General features: G+C 33.8%; 1 protein-coding gene across 18 annotated transcripts in view; it reads left to right on the top strand.

Annotated features, from left to right (window-relative positions):
- The window catches only part of DMD (dystrophin), a 1,148,985-nt gene that overhangs the window by 469,043 nt on the left and 659,451 nt on the right, over positions 1-20,491 (top strand). For all 18 annotated transcript variants that reach the window (XM_077781657.2, XM_021553010.4, XM_021553014.4 and 15 more), the window contains 3 exons: positions 385-560; positions 9,889-10,012; positions 17,655-17,742. In XM_077781657.2, coding sequence (XP_077637783.2) covers positions 385-560; positions 9,889-10,012; positions 17,655-17,742 — 388 coding nt within the window. The remainder of the gene's footprint in view (positions 1-384; positions 561-9,888; positions 10,013-17,654; positions 17,743-20,491) is intronic.

Below are 20,491 nucleotides of genomic sequence, written 5' to 3'. Positions count from 1 at the left end.
AAATGGGGAGTAGTCTGAAATTAATATTTAGTAATAGTAACATTTTATTAGTAACATTTTTTTAATAATAGTAACATTTTATTTATTTGCTGTCAATGAATTCCATTGCAAAATTCCATTCATTTCTTTTCTTCATTCAGCATGGATTACAGGGAGCTATAAGTTCATTAGAATCCTTTCTGATTTCAATATTGGCAGATAACTTATTCACACAGCGTGAATCAGATAAAACAATCTATCTTGACTTGCCTATAATGTTTTTTTCTGAAGGTCAGCCTATGATCAGATGAGAGCAGTTTCTCATTATTTTCTATTGCTCCTCCGAACAATCTTTACTGAAGTCTTTCAAATAATGTATGACCTCTGTTTTTGTACTTCTCACAGATTTCGCAGGCTGTCACTGCCACTCAGACATCACTAACACAGACAACTGTGATGGAAACTGTAACTATGGTGACCACAAGAGAGCAAATCCTGGTTAAGCATGCTAAAGAGGAACTCCCACCACCTCCACCCCACAAAAAAAGGCAACTCCTTGTGGATTCAGAAATTAGGAAGAGGTGAGAATCATCAAGGGACAGAGAGAGAATACTGATAGAGTCTGGACAAAAATGCAAAAATTGTCATTTGACTGCAGTATTTTTCTGTATGCTATTTTGAACTTAAAATTATATTTCTGTTCTCTGCTAGGCTACCAGCTGATTATTATCTTTCATTACTCAGCCTGAGTTCTGGATTGTGTTGTGCTTCTATTACACCAATTTAGCAGTATAGAATGTTAATTATTCCATCAATACTATTGCATAGTAATTACAGTCAATTAAAGTCCTCATGTATGGCATCATGAGGATCCCACTTGGCTAGGGTCTTGAAACATGATAGACAAGAAGCATTCCAAATTAATACTAAGATTTTTGTATTCTTTAAGAAGAATTTTATAATAGCTAAAATACTAACAATGGAGATATTGCCTTTTTTTCTAAAGTTCATTGCATTCTTCTGGGCTTATGGGTCAGGAGTAAAAATAGTAGTTCTCCAGAGGCAGTTATTATTTTGTGAAACATGCATTATTATTACTTTCTGATTTTTTTTCATATGTAACTCAAGTGCAAGTGACAAGGGATTTTATACTGATGCTGAACACTACATAAAGTCAGGAGAAAAAATTCTGATGTGTTTAAGCAGAATTGGCTCAAGCACTAAGACTCTAAATGAGGTGCTAAGAAGGCAGATTTCAATCATTGTAATGCTTGTTTTGCAAAGGTTTTTTGATATTCAGATTAACATGAATTCCAAGGTAATAGATTCGAGGACTGAAAAGGATGTGAAACTACATTCAGTGTCTCATTTCTATGTACTATACCTTTGCTTAGTTCCATGTGTTTACCAGGACACCTATTTTCTTGTAAAATAGTGTCTCACTTATTAAGAAGAATGAAATATAGAACAAATAGAAGAAATCTGACTTCTTTTTAATTGAAGTTTTATATTATTGGAAAAATAGGTACTTTTTATATGCAGGCATTGTACCTGTGTTTAGCTGTTCTAAAAGTAAGGTTTCTAGTTCAGTATCATTATTTAGGAATGCTGTATCTGTGATGTAAAAAGAGTGATTTTCCCCCATTTTGTTAAACTGGAAAACTATTTTTATGGAAAGTGCTTGGTCTAAATAAGTTTGTGAGCTAAATTTCAATGAATTGATTCTATCTCCAAAGTCCTCATTTGAAATCTGATTTTTCCTATATCCTAGGTTACCATTAGATTGTAAGTGAGAGTTGTATTTTGCAAATATATTCCCAAGTACTCAAAATGATGCAGGGCAATGACTGTCAGCAGACTTGAAATTCCTGAATTTGTTAAAGGAATTTTTAGATTATAGTGTTGTTGCTTATCAGGAATTATAAGCCTTAACACCCCTGTTAATTGTTTCAGTAGTAATGTGCAAAGATGCAAAACAGAATCGAGGCCCTGTTGGCTTCTATATGACAGTAAATCTTTAGTGTAGCATGGTGTCTATCATGAAAAGAGTGATCTACTTTATTTAGAAATTGAAAATTTAAAAATGAAATTTTCCCTGCAGTTCCAAAGTGTTTCTATAATTGGTATTTTTAAGCTTCTTACTTTTTTCTCCTGAACTGAAAGTTTTAGGAATTATCTTACTTCATAAGGAAGCAAAGTGCAGGACTACTGTTATAAAAGAAAACATTATCTTGGTTAAAACTAAATGAAGTAGGATGATTTTTTAAAGCCTATTTTTTTTTAGTTCTTCAAGAAAATTGTTGCTATATGCCCTATTATAAAACTGGAGACCAATTGGCATAGATGTTCCTTTTTCAACTATATATTTACTGTTAGAATCTATTTTCCTTCTTGTTCATATTATTTTAATTTGCCTTAATACTGAGAATAAACTGGGTAAAGCAGAATACAGATTTCATACTCATCATGCAAGGAGACTGCCTGAGGGCAGGAATTACCTGGATTATGGGAATTGTTTTTGTTCTAAACTACCTTGGTTTATAGAAACTAACAATTATGTGTTACTATAGTGCTTTAGCTGATGTCTGCTTAAAGCACTCCAAATTACAAGTTTGTATAGAAACCTGATTGATCTTTGTACAGAAAATAGAATGTATTATCACTGAGAGTAGCACTGCTTTAAGATATATTACTGGTAGATCTGCTACCAAATTTACAGAGTGTTAATGATTTTTTTACCATGCATACTAGGTTTCAAGGGTTTTTGATTTGTTTAAATGCCATCTAAAATATGTGCATTCACCATATAATTTGTCTTTAACTTTTGGATAAGAGTCAAGATGGAACAATCTTTAGTTCTCAGTCTTGGCCTGGGATGATTTTTGATAATTGAATAAGTGGTGGTTTCTTTTAGATATTTAAAATTAGAGTCCTTTTCATTTCTGCACAAGTTAAACTTTTATTTTGATCTGCTAGGAGAGAAATATGACTTTCACAAGGAAAAAGGAAGGGTTTTCTTAATAGAAATACATTTTTTAATATGCTCTAACTGTTGTTTTTTGTGCCAGAATTACTAGATTTGTTTTACAAATGCAATTGCACCAGCACATGAGAACTAGTCCAGTGTGACTGTTATATCTGTGAGTGGACCTATATTTTGGGAATGTGCAAAGTAAATGTTGGAAATATCCACAGCTGCAGCAGGATGAATGATGTTTATATAACCTTAAGGCAATGTTTCTCCATTCAGATAATCTTTCTGGCATTTCTAACTGAAGAGAGAAAACACCAAACCCCACAATTTATGTACCTTTAGTCTCTAGAAAGTCCAAGTGGGTGATCTAGAGTGGGAGGAGCTGTCAATAAATAGCTTTGGAAAATCACTCTGAGAGTAAACTTTGGGGAAGAAGTTTCAGCTTACAATAACAGTTTTTGTAATTTTTTTAAATGAATAAGTAAAAATGCAGCCTTGGAAATGAGCATATTTTATAGTATGAAGTTGTCATTCTCAAAGGCAAGAAAATATAAATTTATGCTAGATATAAGCATAATAAGGGAACAAGAAAGCTCATCTAAAAATTTTGGTGCTCAGTTAAAATATCTTTGTTCACTGGTGACTGGACACCTTTTTGATCAATGCTTTTATTTGATAGGAGAAAAAGCACTGTAATCTTAAGCAGCAAATAATTTCTTTTCTGGGTGCGTTGTTGGCCATAAGATCTCTCAGGGTTTTTTTGTCTCTACTCAATTGTAGCTGTACCCAAGGATAAACAAAGACCATTGTGTTGCATGCCTTTTGATTTTTTTTAAATAAGTTAAAAGAATGGTGCTCTCAATCTACTTCTCCTACACCATTCTATATTTTGTGCATTTGCAATGAAAATTTTCCCTGAACACTTAGTGACTAATACTGGTTGGTTATGTACTCTTTAGTTTTGGTTTGATAAAAAAGCCCTAGCCATCACTGAATTCTTGTCAGAACCTTCCAAAGGTAAATAACCAGATTGTGTTGGCTGCTTTCCGCAGTCACAGTACAACACACTGCTTGGTATTTTTGGGGCTGGGAGGGAAAGCCACACTGGGGGTTGGGGCTTTTTTGAGGTGGTGAATAATGCTCCAAGGTTTTGCCAGCTTCTTTCATCTATTCTCAGACTTTAGTTGGTGTTGTTTCTTTAAAGGGAGTATGCCTGAAATAAATTCATCAGGCCCCAGTTGCCAGAGGTTTGGAAATATTTCTGCTTCAAATTAGCTTCTCTGTGATTTGAGTATTTTAGAGATACTGGATACTAAAGGAAGGAAGAGTAATTTGGCTGCTCATTGAATATTGTATTAGTGTGCTGGGTAAGAGCACGGCCTGCAGTTACTAAGCCAAGGAGAAAAAAAATGGATGGCTAAGATTGAAGCATCGAACATTCTAGAATGCCAAGTGTTATATCAGGGCTGAAAGTATAAAAATCCTTACTTAAACTGAAGAAATTAAGAAGAAGCAATTTGATTTATAGACCAATAACACCGACAGGACTGAATGTTACATGTCCATTGCTCTTACTTACTGTGGCACGAATGCATGGGAAGGAAGCTGTTGATTCTTTCTTGCCTCTTAAAGCAAGTTTTTGCCAGAAGTGGAGGAAAGCAGAGATAAGAACCAGATTACTTTTATTTTTTTCCCCCTCCATTCTCCCCCCCCAAAATCTAAAACTGCTTCAGGTCTAATGCTTCAAAATGTCAGAATAACTTAGGTGAGCTAAGTTCTGTTACTAGTCAAAGAAAAGCTCCTTTTCCCACAGGAATCAATTTGAAACTGAGAAAGATAAAATACTTGGAGCTGCATAATATGATCTTGAAAATAATGTATTAGGCATTAGGGCTAGAGATAAATATAACAGAGCTGAGTTTATAGCATTTAAAAAAACCTGTAAATGGGAGAAAGGGATGCAAGATAACATGTTTATTTTCATGGTACTTACATATTCTGGCAAAAACAGGTCATTTGCATATCACAGAAAAATCTGAAAACTACTCTGTTCATACTAAATGTTTAAATAGCATACTGGTTAACATTTAATTTAAACGTATTTATAATATTAATATGCTTAAACAACAACCAAAGATACCTTTCTTTGCAATTTAGTAAATCTTTTTACATGCTTCCTAAGGTTTCCAAGGAAAGTCTACTTGTTATAACCTTATTATTATTAGTATAATATTAATCTGAAGATTTAAAAGAGGCTTGATGCCCTTTGAAGAGCAAGGTGTATTAAAACAGGATAGTTGCTCCATCTAGTGTTATCATTTAACAGCTGTTAAATGAACTATTTGAAAAGAGAGAAGCCTTGCTTTTTTGAAAATTATTATATTTTGAATCTCAATCTTTCATTATTTACAAAAGTTTGAATTTTTTTAGAAAAAAAATCATAGGAAAATTTATAGGGACCTTATAATGGTCTTTTTGATTGGTACAGTTTCATAGATCTCATTTCTGTGCAATGAATTATGTTAGCCAATACTAAATGGTGACTGTTCAGTACTTTTACAGCTCCTCCATTGGGCTGTTTGACCCTTATTCTCTTACAGAAATGCAGCTTGTGCTCTGGTATTGTTATCTAATGACAGGTAACACATTCAAAATACAGAAGTCTTGTCTTTAATTTTTCTGGTAGTTTTTGATTTCATTACATATATAGCCAATTCCAGAGGAAAGGAAAAGATGACTGAGACACAAAAGAATAATTTTCTGTTGCTTAGAGTGGGAATGATTAATAAACATTTTCATTTGGAGGGTAAGAAGTGTGGGTATGTTGAGATTTGTATACATGGGTACTTCTTCATGCTTAGTAAGCATTTATCCTTCATAGTTTTTGTGAGGTGAGAAATGGATTAGTGACAAATAAAAAGAATTTGTATTCTTCACATTTAGCACCTGAAATTACCTGCAATATTAAGAATATTGATTGGGTTTAAAAATACTCTGTACCTGATGGTTCTAGTGAAGTTTCTGTTGCAGATACACACTTGGGATTGATTTGATATTTCTTTTTGTGCCTTGATATGTATTACAGAAGTGCATTGATCATAATGTTGATAAGGCTAAACTTCATAGTATCACAAATGTAGAGGGAGGGTAAAAACGTCATTCCAAAAGGAAATCAAATCATTTGACAACTAAATCTAAAAAATAGGAAGGTAAAAATATTTGTTTGGATAAATTGGCTGTTGAATTAGAAGATAAGAACAACTCTATTTATCAACTAATGGCTCATGAACTACAAATACAGAGGAGGAAGAAAGACAGCAGGGGGTTAGATCAGAATAATTCTTCCAATGGGCAGCATGTGCTATAAAGTTGTTCTTTGATACGTTCTAGGCAGTGATGCTACAAGCTGAGAAAGACCTCTGGTGAGCTGGGGATTTCAGTCCAGACATGGAAATGAAACAATTCAGTGAAGTGGTTATTGGATCAAAGTTGTATCATTCCCTGCCAACTCAATGTGTAGGCAAATGGTTTAATGTCTGCCCAAGATTCACAGTGGTGACAGGCCTGGCGTGATTTTTGTTTGGGGAGGGAAGGAAACAAATGAACAAAGGAAATTCTCAAGCAATTTCTGTCTGTTAAAAGAATAAAGTACTGAAACCACTGTCTGTCCATGATAGCAGTAATATAGTAATTTGTAATATAGTTTAAAGATGAAGTTCCTTCAGTTTAGAGATAAGATTATATACCATGATGGCCACATGATAGGAAGATACTTCACACCTCATGTTCCTAAGTGAACTTGTTTAACATTGAATTTGTTTGTATATTTATTTACTGAAAGCACATTCAAAAACATTTTCATATTTTTAATCTATACCAGTCTTCATATTCCCATTCCAAAGTTTCTTACTAAATCATCATGTATTTGCTCAAAATTGACTCCTTGTTCTGGTTTTCCTTTATTAAATACATGATAAGCTTCACCTTTGAGACATTTCACAACTGAATTTCATCATGTTTTTCTTTCTCTGCATGGAATTTCCAACCCAAATACCCACCAGAGTAGGATTCCCTTTTCCTACCAAAAGTCCCTTGTCTAATAGAAAAACTTATGGAAATCACTAAGTAACAAGAGTGGATTTGTTTATATGTTACAATAAAAGGAAATCTCCACATGAACTCAGCTGATGTGCTGGCATGTAAAGAGAGGGCTGTGGGATCAGTAAAAATAGTATTTCTCTTGTGGAACAGCAGAAGAAAAGACTAAATGGAAAACAAAAGCATGACTGCTGCATGAAGAATAAATCCTCTGCTTCAAATGGAATTTTTAGATGGGGAGTATGCCGATGTACACATTAAATTAAGGTAGTTAAGAGTAATTTCTCAAGTGATTTTTGGTTTAGTATCTCCATTGATCTATTTTACAAATTCTACCTGAACTGAAGTTTGTTGAAACAAAAAGGCAGTCTTGCACTATTTTATGTCTAAATTATTCCTGTTCCTAGGAGATTTAAAGACTCTATTTATACTTTGATATCAATCTAGAGATAATATAATTTCTAACTGCAGCTGTGCTCAGAAAGGAAGTATCCAATCACTAAAGCAGAATGATTAAATGCCATTTCTACCAGGGTTTCCTCCTTTGACATGAGATGAACATAACAGAGTGATTTTTTTTTTTTTTTGTCTCACTAGGTAAGATGTCTTTATCTTAAAGATATTTATGTACTGAAAAAAGCTACTTAGGCTTAACCTTTATGTATTTGAATTCTTTTCTGCCCCCCACTCTATTGCCCTTTTTTGAACAGGAGGCTTTGTTTCTGAAATTATATTTATCTCCAGAAGAAACTGCAAGTGACAGAGCAATCTATTATGTGAGATCAGCTTTGTCATATCAGAGAATCATATCGTAGTATAAAATGCTTTCAGTTGGAAAGGACCTTAAAGATCTATGTCTAATACTTGCCACCATCTGATGGCTCTCTGGGCCATGAGATGGGTTCCTAATTATTTTGTTTTACCGTCAAAACTATGCTTCCATTCCTCTTTCAGGTGTTGCAAAGGCAAGGGCTAAATCCCTTTTTTTCTGAAAAATTGATCACTGATAAACATTTTTCTGTCAATTTCTGTCTTGTACTAGGGTAAGACCAGGCAGTTTTTTAGAGAGTTGGTCTCACTCATTCTATTTACCTGCAGCTTCAGAGTGGAACAAATGCCAGACATCATACAATTTACCTGCAATCAAGGAACTTTAGTACTCAGGGACTGCTAAACTTAATTGTTATCAGATGTCTGGTGTTTTGTAATCATCACATATGCAGTTATTATTTGTAGAACAGAGGACCACATTTTATTTCAAGAATTGCAGTTGATTTAATGATCAGAAATAAAGCTGAGGTAGGAAGCTCTCAACGGACTGTGGAGTTCATATTCAGGGATTAGAACAGCACAGACATTACTTGAACCATCTGGAAATTTTATTTTGTCTTTTGCCTTGGAATTGGTATTTCTTTTTAAACCTGAAGGTTTCTGCACCTTCCATTACTTCAACATCACATTTTTTCTCCTTGAATGAGTATTCTATTAGTATTATCAGGACATTTTTTATCAAAATTATTCCTAAGAGTTTATAGTTTAACTGTAGAATATTGGACTGAGATTAAGGCAGTGTGCAATTATTTTTCTTTTGCTTTCATTATTTATTAATTCAAAAAATTGCAGTGGAGAAGGAAAAAAGGAAAGCATAAATATTAACTCAAGCGTGGAATTCTTTCTTGTATTCATTTTTCTTTTCTGTATATGTAGATTTATGTAGCACCTGGTTTTGCCTCACATCCTTGTATTTTGGAAGTATAAATCCTTGTATAAATGAAGTGTATTTTTGTAAAATAATTAATTCCTCCAGGTGTATAATTGTTGTTCAAGTTACTGTTTTGACTAGGTTTTCTGTTGTATGCAAATTATACATCCTATAGTCACAAAGCAAACTGAAAGATACAGCTTGTTATTTTTTCCCCCTGGTCTTTCTGCTCTATTGTGTTCACCATATTGCTGCAGAAGGAAAGTCAGCTGCAAAAGGGATATAAATATTAGAACATACAGTGCAATAAAGAAATGCAATCAAGCAGAGAGTGTGGCAGAACTGAGAAAAAAATATTGTCTGAAGCTTCTTGCTTTAAAAACTACAGTAGATACTGAATTAGAAATTGAAATTTCTAGACATTAGTAATTTAAATATCTACATTTTGATACATTACCTGAATAGAGGTTAACACAAATTAAGATCAGTTCTAAAGGAGTTGACGAAGGAATCCAGAATATAGTAAAGAGGGCTGTAGAATAAAAACTAGTTATAAATTAAGTGCAGAGAGCTGGGGATCCTAATTTTGGTTTTAAAGCTTTAACTGTGGAAAATTATACTTTACTTGCTGATTAGTAATTACATTCTACAAAAAAAATTGAGTTAATCAGGAAAAAATGCTTTCATCAATTTTTCTGCTTGAATTTTCTTCAGAATATCATCATCACAGGCTGGGACAGTGGTCTCACAGGTTTAAAGGCTGTATTTGGTCAGTCTGATAGACATTACATTCTCAGCCAGCATACAGGACTTGTGGTACTCTTTCTTCACTGATAGATATTTGTTTCATATCTTCCAAAAACATTAGCTTGAAAAATTAGAATACTTACTGTGAAAATTATTGCATCTGTTCAGCTGTCAAATCGGGTGTTAAAAATGAAAAAGTATTTCTACGTTTCTAAATTTAAGAGTGAATAGTTTTATGAACTCTCTGATGAGATATGGGAGTTTAAAACTGTATTTCGCTGATAGAGATTGCTGTTTATTCACTTGTTTAAACAACCATGTTTGCTGCCAATCCTGTTTGCAGGAACTGGGGAAGTTTAAAATCCTGTTACACTTTTGTGTCTGTCAGGTTTGACTCGGACACCACGGAGCTGCACAGCTGGATGACCCGCTCCGAGGCAGTGCTGCAGAGCCCCGAGTTTGCCATCTTCAGGAAAGAAGGAAACCTCTCAGACCTCAGAGAAAGAGTCAATGTAGGAGAAACTACTCGTGTACATGTCTGTTAGTCTGTATTTGCTTGTCAAAGTGCTTAACAAGTCCAAGCTTAAACTATTTCAAATGTAGACTGACAAGCATTGATTGTCCAAGATAAATTTTAGAAGTGTTCACTGTTTCTATGAATTTCAGATTTTGGCACCAAAATTACTACACAGGTTGTCTGAACACATTGTTTTTTGTTGTTGTTTTTGTTCATAAATACTCATATTTAATTAAGGTATTGTAAATCCATGAATGGCTTAGGTAAAGTTATACCAAAATATACATACATACATACATTCATATATATACATATAAAGTTACATATATATGTAAAGTTATGAAATAATCAGTACTTAAATATGCAATTCCATTCTATACTGGCAGCTTAATTTGATATTATCCATGCATAAACTGAAAATATGGAAAGCGTCACTGGAGTGGATGCAGAAGAAAATCTATTTCCTTTACAGAGCTGTAAAATATATATGACAATCATCAGTTTCCACAGGGATTTTCACAGAATCACAGAATCACAGAATAATGAAGTTGGAAGAGACCTCTAAGATCATCAAGTCCAACCAGTGCCCTAAAACCACAATTAGACTATAGCACCAAGTGCCAAATCCAGTCTTTCTTTAAACATATCCAGATATGGTGATTCCACCACCTCCCTAGGAAAACAATTCCAGTATTTTGTTTGGTTTCTTTTTACTCTCTTTTAGTACCATTTCAGAACCAAAATCTGTTGTTTCCTGACAAAATGAATGGTTCTGCGCTGCTTAAGAAGTATCTATGTTTGTGTGTGTGTGTGTCTCACAGTCTGAATTACTGAATCTAGCCCCTGAAAACTAAACTGTTATAAATTTTCTTCCTTTTTTTAATTTTTGTAGATCAATGAAAAAATGCCTATCTTTTCCAAGATGAGAAAGGGGTGTTTTTTTATAATTACCTTGGATAGTAGCATAATATGTTATGGATCATCATTAAAATTGTGTTGATACAGACTCCTAGAAGAGATGGAAAAAGGTTACTGTATTGAATTTAGATTTGCTGATGGTTTTTCTCATTTTCTGCTTTTCCATCATGAATCAGCTGTGATAAGATTGAGTAACATGGAATTTTGTGACTGTAAGTGTACATTTATAAGTTTCTTGCAATAATTGAAATTTATATTGTCATGAGTGTTAGAAATTATTCATTCAAATGGAATATCTTGAATTAATTCATGCCACAACTTCATGTTGTGTGAAATACACATAAATATATGCAGACTGGATCAAATGCACAGAGTAGATTTGATGGGTTCACATACTTCCATACTGATTTAATAGTATTCATCTAATGCAATAATAGATATGCAGTTAATTTTCCAAGATTTCAAGGATTAAATTAGCTCATCTTGACCTACAGATTACTCAGCTATCTGCACTGTCAGGATTCCTATTGGTTCTACCTCATATTGTCTAAAACTTTATAAAAGCATTAAAGAATCCAGGAGCCATGGTTCACCTTCCTCCTTTTTTCCTTTCTTTGCCTTTGAGGAGCTGGTGATTGCTGTAGGTGAAGGGTGGAGGTGGGTGAACCACAGACCTCCTTTGGTCCCCAGAGGAATTCCACTGGCTCTTGCCTTGCCTTTGCTGGAGCTGAGGAAGAACATTGAGGCTGGGAGGACACTACCTACCACATTTATCCAGGTCTCATTTCAATTGGTGAAAACACACATAATACTGGAGAGGGGTGCTTGGAATTTGAACAATGCATGAGCATTTAAAGTTTGAATTCAAGACACTAAAGATATCAGGAGGTATTCCAGATATTCCTTTGGTCTTCTTGGAAATTTAATACATGAATTGTTAACAAATAAATTTCCATTTTTCTTTCCCCATAAAGTAGTGCAGAAAAAGATTTGTTTTTTATCAAGAGAGATCTGAGACAAACCAGTAATTCTAAATAGGTATAAGAAAAATCGTTATGTATCCTTCATTAGCATTGAAACTATTTTTAAGACCCATTTTAATTTCATTGTCGCTGCTTTTAAAATGAACATTTTATAGGGAAAATCAAGCTGCATTTAGAAGTTTCTAGCTGCTCTAAGAGAGAAAATGTTCTATTACATGTATTAATTTGAGAGTGAGAACTCTGAAAGGTGACACTTGACAAGTGCTACATGGATTATTTGTTGAATTGTTTTCAGTCAGCGTAAGTCTTTGAACACAATTTCTAAAAAAGAGTAATGAAAAATAACAAATTTTTTGAATGTCAGGCCTTAAAACTTGTCCTGACCCGACTTTTCTTGGTGTTATCTCTGTCTCCATCCATTAAATGAGACAAAACAGAAAGTTCCATTTGGTTCATTGATTTAACCAGTTTCATTGCTGCTTGCTAACACTTTTAGTTATTAGTTCTCTCAAAATGAACCTCAAATCAATGGAAAACAAGATAGTATGTGTTTTGACATATTATATAATTTCTAGTAAAGTTGTAGAAAGCATATAAAAAAAGAATGAAATGCTGAAAGGAAAACATATGTGAGAGATAATTGAAATAGATTTTATTGTACTGTTGTGCTTTAAGCCCAGCTGGCAACTAAGCACCACACCTGCTCACATACCCCCAACCAACCCAGTGGAATGGGGAGAACCAAAAATAAAACTTGTAGGTTGAGATAAAAATAGTTGAATGAAATAAAGTAAAATATAATAATGATAACAAATAATAATTCAGATAATAGAAAAAAAAACAGCAAACAACAAGCATAATGCAATTGCTCACCATCTGCTGACTGAGGCTAGACCCCCTCCCTGAACCCAAATAAGCCCCTTCTGGGTAACTCGCCCAGTTTATACACTGAGCATGTTGTTCTATGGTGTAGCATATCCCCCTGGCCAGTTTTGGGTCACCTGTCCTAGCAGTGTTCCCTCCCAATTTTTTTTTTTTTTTTTTTTTTTTTTTTTTTTTTTTTGTGTATCAGTGACAGAGCATGAAACACATTAAAAAAAAAAAAAAAATCTTGACTTAGGATAGACACAACTTAGAAAACCTAAAACATGAATGTTATCAATATTCTTCTCATAATTAATCCAAAACACAGCACTGTCCCAGCTACTGAGAAGAATATCAATAGATCCCAGCCAAAACCAAGATGTGCACTGGCTTCCACAGTCATGCCCCAGTGTTGTAGTCTTACGTGCATGCATGTCACCATCTACACATGTGTGCAGAAGTCCCATCTTGCCATTACTTTATGATTTAGGGGGTTTTGCCCATATGAAAACATAAACTGGTACAACACAGAACACCTGTGCTTGGCTGATGTCAAAAATCTCCTTTATTCCCTACTGTAGTCAGTGATGAGTCTTTTTGTAGATGCTTTTTTGTGATGACTTTATTTTCTGCTGTTCTTTTGGGGACAGTTTACTAGTTTCAGAGTTGTTTTCTCTTGTGGCAATTTGCTCCTGCCCATCATTTTTCATGGATGAGGGGTCACTTCCATAAGATTTAGTAGAAGTGCATCTGCCGCATGATAGAGGGACAGAGACGTCGGCAATGAAATCCACAAGGAAATCTCTTTTGCCATCATTGGTGATTCATAAAGTGCAAAAGCTTGCTCCCATCCCAGCTCAGAGGAGTCCTGGGGGAGACAGAGCCAAGAGCAGGCTGTATGAAATGAGTGACTCTGTTTGCTAAGCCAGCTGCTCTTCAGACCCTGGCAGGAAATTAGCCCTTGGCAGATGTATTATGTAGCTTGAATATATTAGATATGTGCAAAAAATCCATTCCTATGTCTGGAGAGAAGAAAAGTATTGATATCCCTTCCCTGATAAAGAGGAAAGATAGTTACCTTACCTGAGCAGGGAGACTGCAAGCCATAAGAATTGAAATTACGTTGTTGAGTAGCCATACTTCTAATTAATGGAGACATCCAAACATTAATGTAGTAAATATTGTAATACTGCATCCCACCATAAATATTCTACAGCTAATGTGTGTGTTTTATTAAAATCAGACCTAGGAATGACTTGGGACTTAAATGTTTTTCGTAAGCTATAATGAAATTTCAGTATTGCAAATTCAAATATATAAAGGTTCAGGTGCAAAAAGAAACTCCATAATTTCAGGTAGTAAATCCTCCTTAGTAAGTTGGATTTGAGACTATCCAACAAGAAACTGGAAATAAAAATCCTTGAAAGAAGTTTTGGTTACCCAAGAAGAAGTACCTGGAAATTCAGAATCAAATATAAACACAAGGAAAAGATGCAAGGGAAAATGTCAGATATCCTAGACAATTAAATTTGTACTTTTGGCATTCTCAGAAGCCCCATTCTCATAGTTTGTTTTGTTTTAGTGACCTTTTCCAGTCATGTTTTTTTAGGCATGGGTATTTGAGAGCTGAGTTGCTATCAGAGGTGGTGATATTGCCCTCTCTGCCCTCAGGGGTGATGGGTCACCATCACAGGTCCTCAGGGAGTACTGCTGCCCTGCATCTTTTCACAGAGCTCTCAAAGAAAGATGTTGATTTGGTATATGAATAATATCTAAATTTCTCCAGCTGTCAGTATTTTGTAGTTTATGAAGTTATTAACTGCCAACTAAAATCTCAAGGTCAAATAAAATGTCTAGATTTCTAAAAACAGCCCCTTTGCCTTTGGCTAGTATTTAGCTAAAGATGAATTTATATTTTTTTTTTTCAATCAATTAAAACTGAGCTATAATGCATTTGCATTGCCTGTTGCAAAGTAGTCCAAAATTAATTAATCTCTATTTGGACAAAAGCCTGTAAAGTTTACCTTGCCCTCTAATATTGGTGTCTTTTTTTTTTTTTTCCCCAAAAAATCTTTTACAGAAAGCAAAAAGAGTTAAAAAAGGAGGCAGGTTATATATTTGGAGATAGTTTGAAGTGACTTAGCCACTATTGTCAAAAAGTGTGTATTGCATTGAATAAGAATTATATTTTTTCATTATTATTATAATTATATTATTCTGTATAATATTATTATATGGAATTTAAGTTTCAAAACTTCACAAATCCCTTAAAAATGATCCCATTTTACTTGTGACATAAATTATTCTGGTTCAAGAGTATGGTCCCCTTCACTAAAGAAAACAGAGCCGCAGTGATAAGTGAAAGGTGTTTCCAGGACTCTTCCATTCATTTCTAGGCACTTGACACTGGGTTATGGAAGTATTTCTCATGAGGATCATAAAAACCCAAGGCACGATTTGTAGGTTTGGCAAACGATGGCAGTGTTCAGAATAATGCAGGGACACATGGTCAGTGGTTTGAGTAACTGGAGGGAATTTCCTCCTTTCTCCCCAGGTCACATAATTTGTCTTTGTAGGAGGAAACAAGAGCTCAGTGTCTCCTCCTTTGGTTGTTGCTGTGCTTCCTATTTGCATAATAAATACCATTTGCATATAAATGAACGGAAAAAATAACTGACAGAAAGTTTGATATGTTTATTTAAGGATTCTGTACGTATAGTCATGCTTATATTTTCTACCAGGACCTGGGAACTTGAATCTTTCAGGAGAGAGGTGAACATTTCCCATATTTTCCTGCACACATAGCATATGCTGGGCAGGGAAGGGTTGACTTCCACAAGCTTTTATGTCTTATCATTTTTATATTTTAAAAAGATAAGTTTTAGCATATTTTATGAAGTAGTTTTGGGTTTTTCTAAATTATTTTTTTCTGCTCACTACAGTTGCACACATGATAATTACACACCTGGTGTTACAGACGGAGCAGAATTATTTTCAGTATATTTTAGTGTTTTAATGATTCCTTTGAGTTCTCAGTAGTTATTCTCATGTTAATTATACCTAGCATTATAGAAAGAGTAGTATTAATTAAGATTCTGTAAGAGATTTTGGAACTCTGCAGAGAGTTAATTTACTTTTTAAATTTGGAAAATATTTAAATTTTTCTGGGTAATCATGTAAGATTTTATTGACCTACAAAAATGAGAGATAATTCACACAGTCATCTGTAACTTATTTGAATAAAACTTCATAATGTTTCAATGGTAATTTAGTTATATATAAAAATATGTTTCTAAAATACATACTATTTTATTATTCTCTAACTATATTTTCTTTATATATTTCATTTCTCCAAAATTGTTTTAGTGACTGTGTTAAAAAGAATATTTGAGATACTGTTAAAAAGCCTGCTGTTTAACCATTTCTATATGCACAAATGAATAGCAGTTATAGGTAGGCTAAGGAAAAGCATGAATTTAATTAAAAAGTTCTCTTCCAAGTTTCTGTGTCTCCTCACTTATGAAGTTTTCCAGGAGCTGCTTCTTGTTAAACTGATAATGTTTTTAAACATCATATTTTAAAAGTCATTTTAAGAAAATTTCTTCAAAGGTGTTTGCATTCATTCCATATGGGTACAACAATCTATTTAAAAAATAGTATTTCCAAATTTATGTGTATAAGGTTCTTTTACTAAATGCATTCTTAGACACCTACTTGAGCTTTCTTTTCAGCTTAAGGAACGTTTTTGAAATCATGCAGTGCCTACCTTTGCTGTGGAAATAAACAGGGTGATGGGGAAGCCCAGTGGGATCAGCCAGCCTGGGAAGCTGCAACCAGGGCCAAGTGTTGTGTTTCCTTATACGTCATGTAGGATTTGGGGGAACATATCCTCTTGTATGTGTGCATCTGCTCCAAAAAGTGAGGGATTTGATTTGTGGGACCCTGTGTTGGTCAGGATCTCTGGGACATATATAGTCTGTTTTATTTTTGATATCAAACTTGACTGTGGGCCGTTCTTGCATCTTTGAACTTCTAAATTGCACCTAAATGATTCAACTAATTTAGTTTAAAATCAGTGAAGGGACTTCATGGTGTTAATTACAAGACAGCATTGATGGGCTGTCAGATCTAAAATGAATTTACATTCCACCAGTATTTCTACTGACCCAAAATGTTTTTTAAATTTAGACTCCTATTGTATCTTGTAATTTTATCAGCAGGCCTTTACTAGGCCTTACTAGCTGACCTGAATATTTGAGAATTTTTTTGCGTATATAAAGGTGAATCAAGAGTATTAAGTACAAAATATAATGAGAAGCCCTTATTAAATCTGCAGTTAACTCTTCTTAACAGCCCATGTATGGGTGTCTGCTGCATGTGGTCTTACATATACATTTTACAGTTGTTATTTTGTTTTCAAGTAAAATAGTAATATAAACAATCAAATTTTATGTGGGTTTGATACTGTAGAGTGCTGTGTATCCCTGTGGTTTGGTGGGAATGGTCGATTTTTGCTTTTACCATGAAAATAATCAAATCTATTCTTCCACAAGGCATTTCTGTTAAACGACTATTTTGTTTCTGAAATATTGTGCTTCAAATAGCTCTTAATTTCTGTGTCTTTTATGTGTCTATAAAATACTGATATGTGTCATTTGTTAACTGTGTTGTGTTCTCTCAGTTTTTGTATTTGACTTTGATTCCCTTCCTGGTGATTTATGGTACTTACCTCTTTCATTATAAACTAGGGGGAAGTCAGGGCAATAAAATGGGTTGAAAAGTCTCAAGAAATCAGAAGACATCCCTGAGATTAATTATTGTCTTGTTCGAAATCCCTCTGTTGAAATACTCACCTTTCCTGTCTTGCTGCAGGGCATCCAGCGAGAAAAGCCTGAGAAGTACAGAAAACTGCAAGATGCCAGCAGATCAGCTGAGGCCCTGGTGGAACAGATGGTGAATGGTAATTACATGGGAGTTGCTTTAGATAATCTTCTTAGGGATTTGATCAACGAACAGGTTCATATTTATCACAAGAATTATATTAGCACATATTGTCTAAATGGAACGGTAAAGTGATATTGCTTTATATATCTTTTATTATTTCTGAATGTTAAATCTGTTAATTAGAGAAGAGAAAAAAAGTATTACCACTTTAGTACCATGCAGAGAAATGTGTTAGAAAGTCACTATAATGAATTGTATATTAGCAATCTGTTCTGTGCAAAGACTTAAGTTGTAATCTTATTTTCTGAGTTCTCTAAGCTTTGAAGTACATTAACACATCTGAGTTAGACAGCTCCAGAGGCATTACATTAAACAGCTAGGGAAAAAATGCTTCCTGATTTTTAATATACAATGTATGTTTTGTAATATATATATTTCTGTAATGTTCTGTATCATAGAAAATATAACATTTTATTGGGATTTGGAAGAATTTTTTGGCATTTGGTTTTTTTGAATATAATAATTGTCAACGTTTATGCAACTCTTGAACAAAGAAAAATAGGTGCAAGGGTTCTGTCTTTTTATTTTCTCTGAAGAAATTATTACATTATGCCATTCTTTTGAACTTTTAAATAAGGGAAAAACAAAACCCAAGGAAAAGTTAATTAAAGTAAAACTGTAACTCATGCCATTGTTCTTAATATTAAGGGATATCTTGCCTTGCAATCAAATAATTAAAATGGGTCAACATCTATCATACTGATATGATTACCAGAAATACAGAAATTCTCTTTAATTGTTACAATGAATAACCAATAATTAAATTGATAAAAGTAAAATTATTTAAGTCTGAGGTATTAACTGGTCAAGCTAAAGAAATTTGATGGAATCCTACGATTATTTTGCTAAAGTATGAAGGTATAATATTTTAAAAGAGACCATATTTAATGTACAGGACATATTTAATTATCATTACTGTAAAAATTTATACAATGAGTCCCTTTCCAGAGTCTCTGAGTATACTGAAGGCAGTCTGGTAACATCTACACCCTGTTTGAAATAATTCGGGCACTTTTCCATGGTTGATGATATTAAAACTTCAGACTTTATTTTTTCTTCCTGGAAGAATTGATTGGACATGACTTTTAGGGAAGCATCTGAAATTTGCATTCTGATGTGTTGAGGTTCCTATTTTGGGCAGAATCTGTCTAGGGCATATTTAGCCCTGCACCTCAAGAATTCCAGTTTAGTTTCTTTGGATTATGTAGTACTTTATGATGACTTAATTTTGATGTTAGTTGCCAAACTCTCTACTACCTTAAATAATGCTTACCCTGCTCTGTCGTACCTACCATGTCATGTATCAAATACACTAAATTCTGTCTTAATTATTCTCATAGAGTTTTAACTCATGATTCTGTTTTTCTCTCCCTCAGTCCATGGGTCCATCCTTATTCATAGTTTACATTTGGCTAGGTGTGCATGTAAATATTTCCAGTATTTCTCAAATCACACCTCTTTTTTTTTAGGAAGCAAATCCTCCAATTAGCACATCCTCCAGGTGGCAGGCACAGGGTAGACTAAGGCAGCATGATTTTGTCAGCATCTTCAACTTTGTCAGCTGCTCTGAGTTCTGTGTCAAGCATTTTATTCTGGTAGCCTTGGCAGAAAAAAACATTCTAGCATGGCTGACAGATTAATTGGCTGTGAAAATGAAGATCTCTTACTGTCATGGTTTTAGGGAGGAAACAATCCCATTGAAAAGAGAAACAATTCCTCTGGACTTGAAACCTTGAGTATTTATCAGACTTTTAACTGTTCCTCTAATGCAAAGGCAAATTGAAGAATAGTGTCTGGAATGGTCAATTAATGCAGCAGTAGAGTAGAATAAATAATTAACATTAGTTTGTGAGAACTATGAGATGATTTTAACAAAGAATTGGTAAATGGAAAATATTGTGAGATGCTGAAAATTACTCCTTGAGGATAGAGGAAGTTAACTGTTATTGTAAAGCCATTGTACTTTTGTATACAGCATACTCTCCATTTGCCTTTTCTTCCAATCATTATGGTCTAATTGCAGTTAATGGTTGCAATTTAGTTCAGCTGAAACGGAACTAAATTTGAGTAAAAATATAAACTTTAAAACTTCATTTCAAACTATAGTAGAATTATGCAACTTTATATTTTCCACAGTAATTCAATTAAGTTTCTATAGTGTTTGTGTCTTGTGAAAATTAATTAATTTTTTTTTTGTTTTGTTTTTGTATTCATTAAGAGCAAGAAGACATATTTGCTGAATCTCAAAAATAACATTTTTGGAGCAGCCTAAGTACTCCTTCATACCTTCCTGTTCCAGTGCTGGAACTCTTTTCCATAAAATGGGAAGGAACTGGAATTAATTCATGTGCATGTATGGATTTGTGGGAGATCTGCATTTTAACATCTAGTGGAGAGAAGATGTACTATGTCATTTTAATGAGAAACCTTTCTAACTACCACAATTTACAGATTAAAAATTATGATGCTCCCATTGTTATTCTTTAGTGATGATTGTCATGCATTTGAAGTATAATCTGTAATTAAGGACTATACAAGTCAAAGAGGTTTAAAGCATAGATCAGTTCAGAAGTTGTGATGACAATTTTGATTGTATTGTAAATTTTTACTTATTCTATGTCAATTAGATCTTGACTAATAATTATTAGATTCCTTAAGATTACAATTGCTGGCACTGAATATGCTGGCTTTACTTAATATTTAAA

This window comes from Lonchura striata, chromosome 1 (assembly GCF_050655825.1).
Source record: "Lonchura striata isolate lonStrDom1 chromosome 1, ASM5065582v1, whole genome shotgun sequence".
In the NCBI taxonomy this organism is placed as follows: domain Eukaryota; kingdom Metazoa; phylum Chordata; class Aves; order Passeriformes; family Estrildidae; genus Lonchura; species Lonchura striata.
The sequence above is the reverse complement of the archived record's forward strand: the minus strand, read 5'-3'. Positions and strand labels throughout refer to the sequence as shown.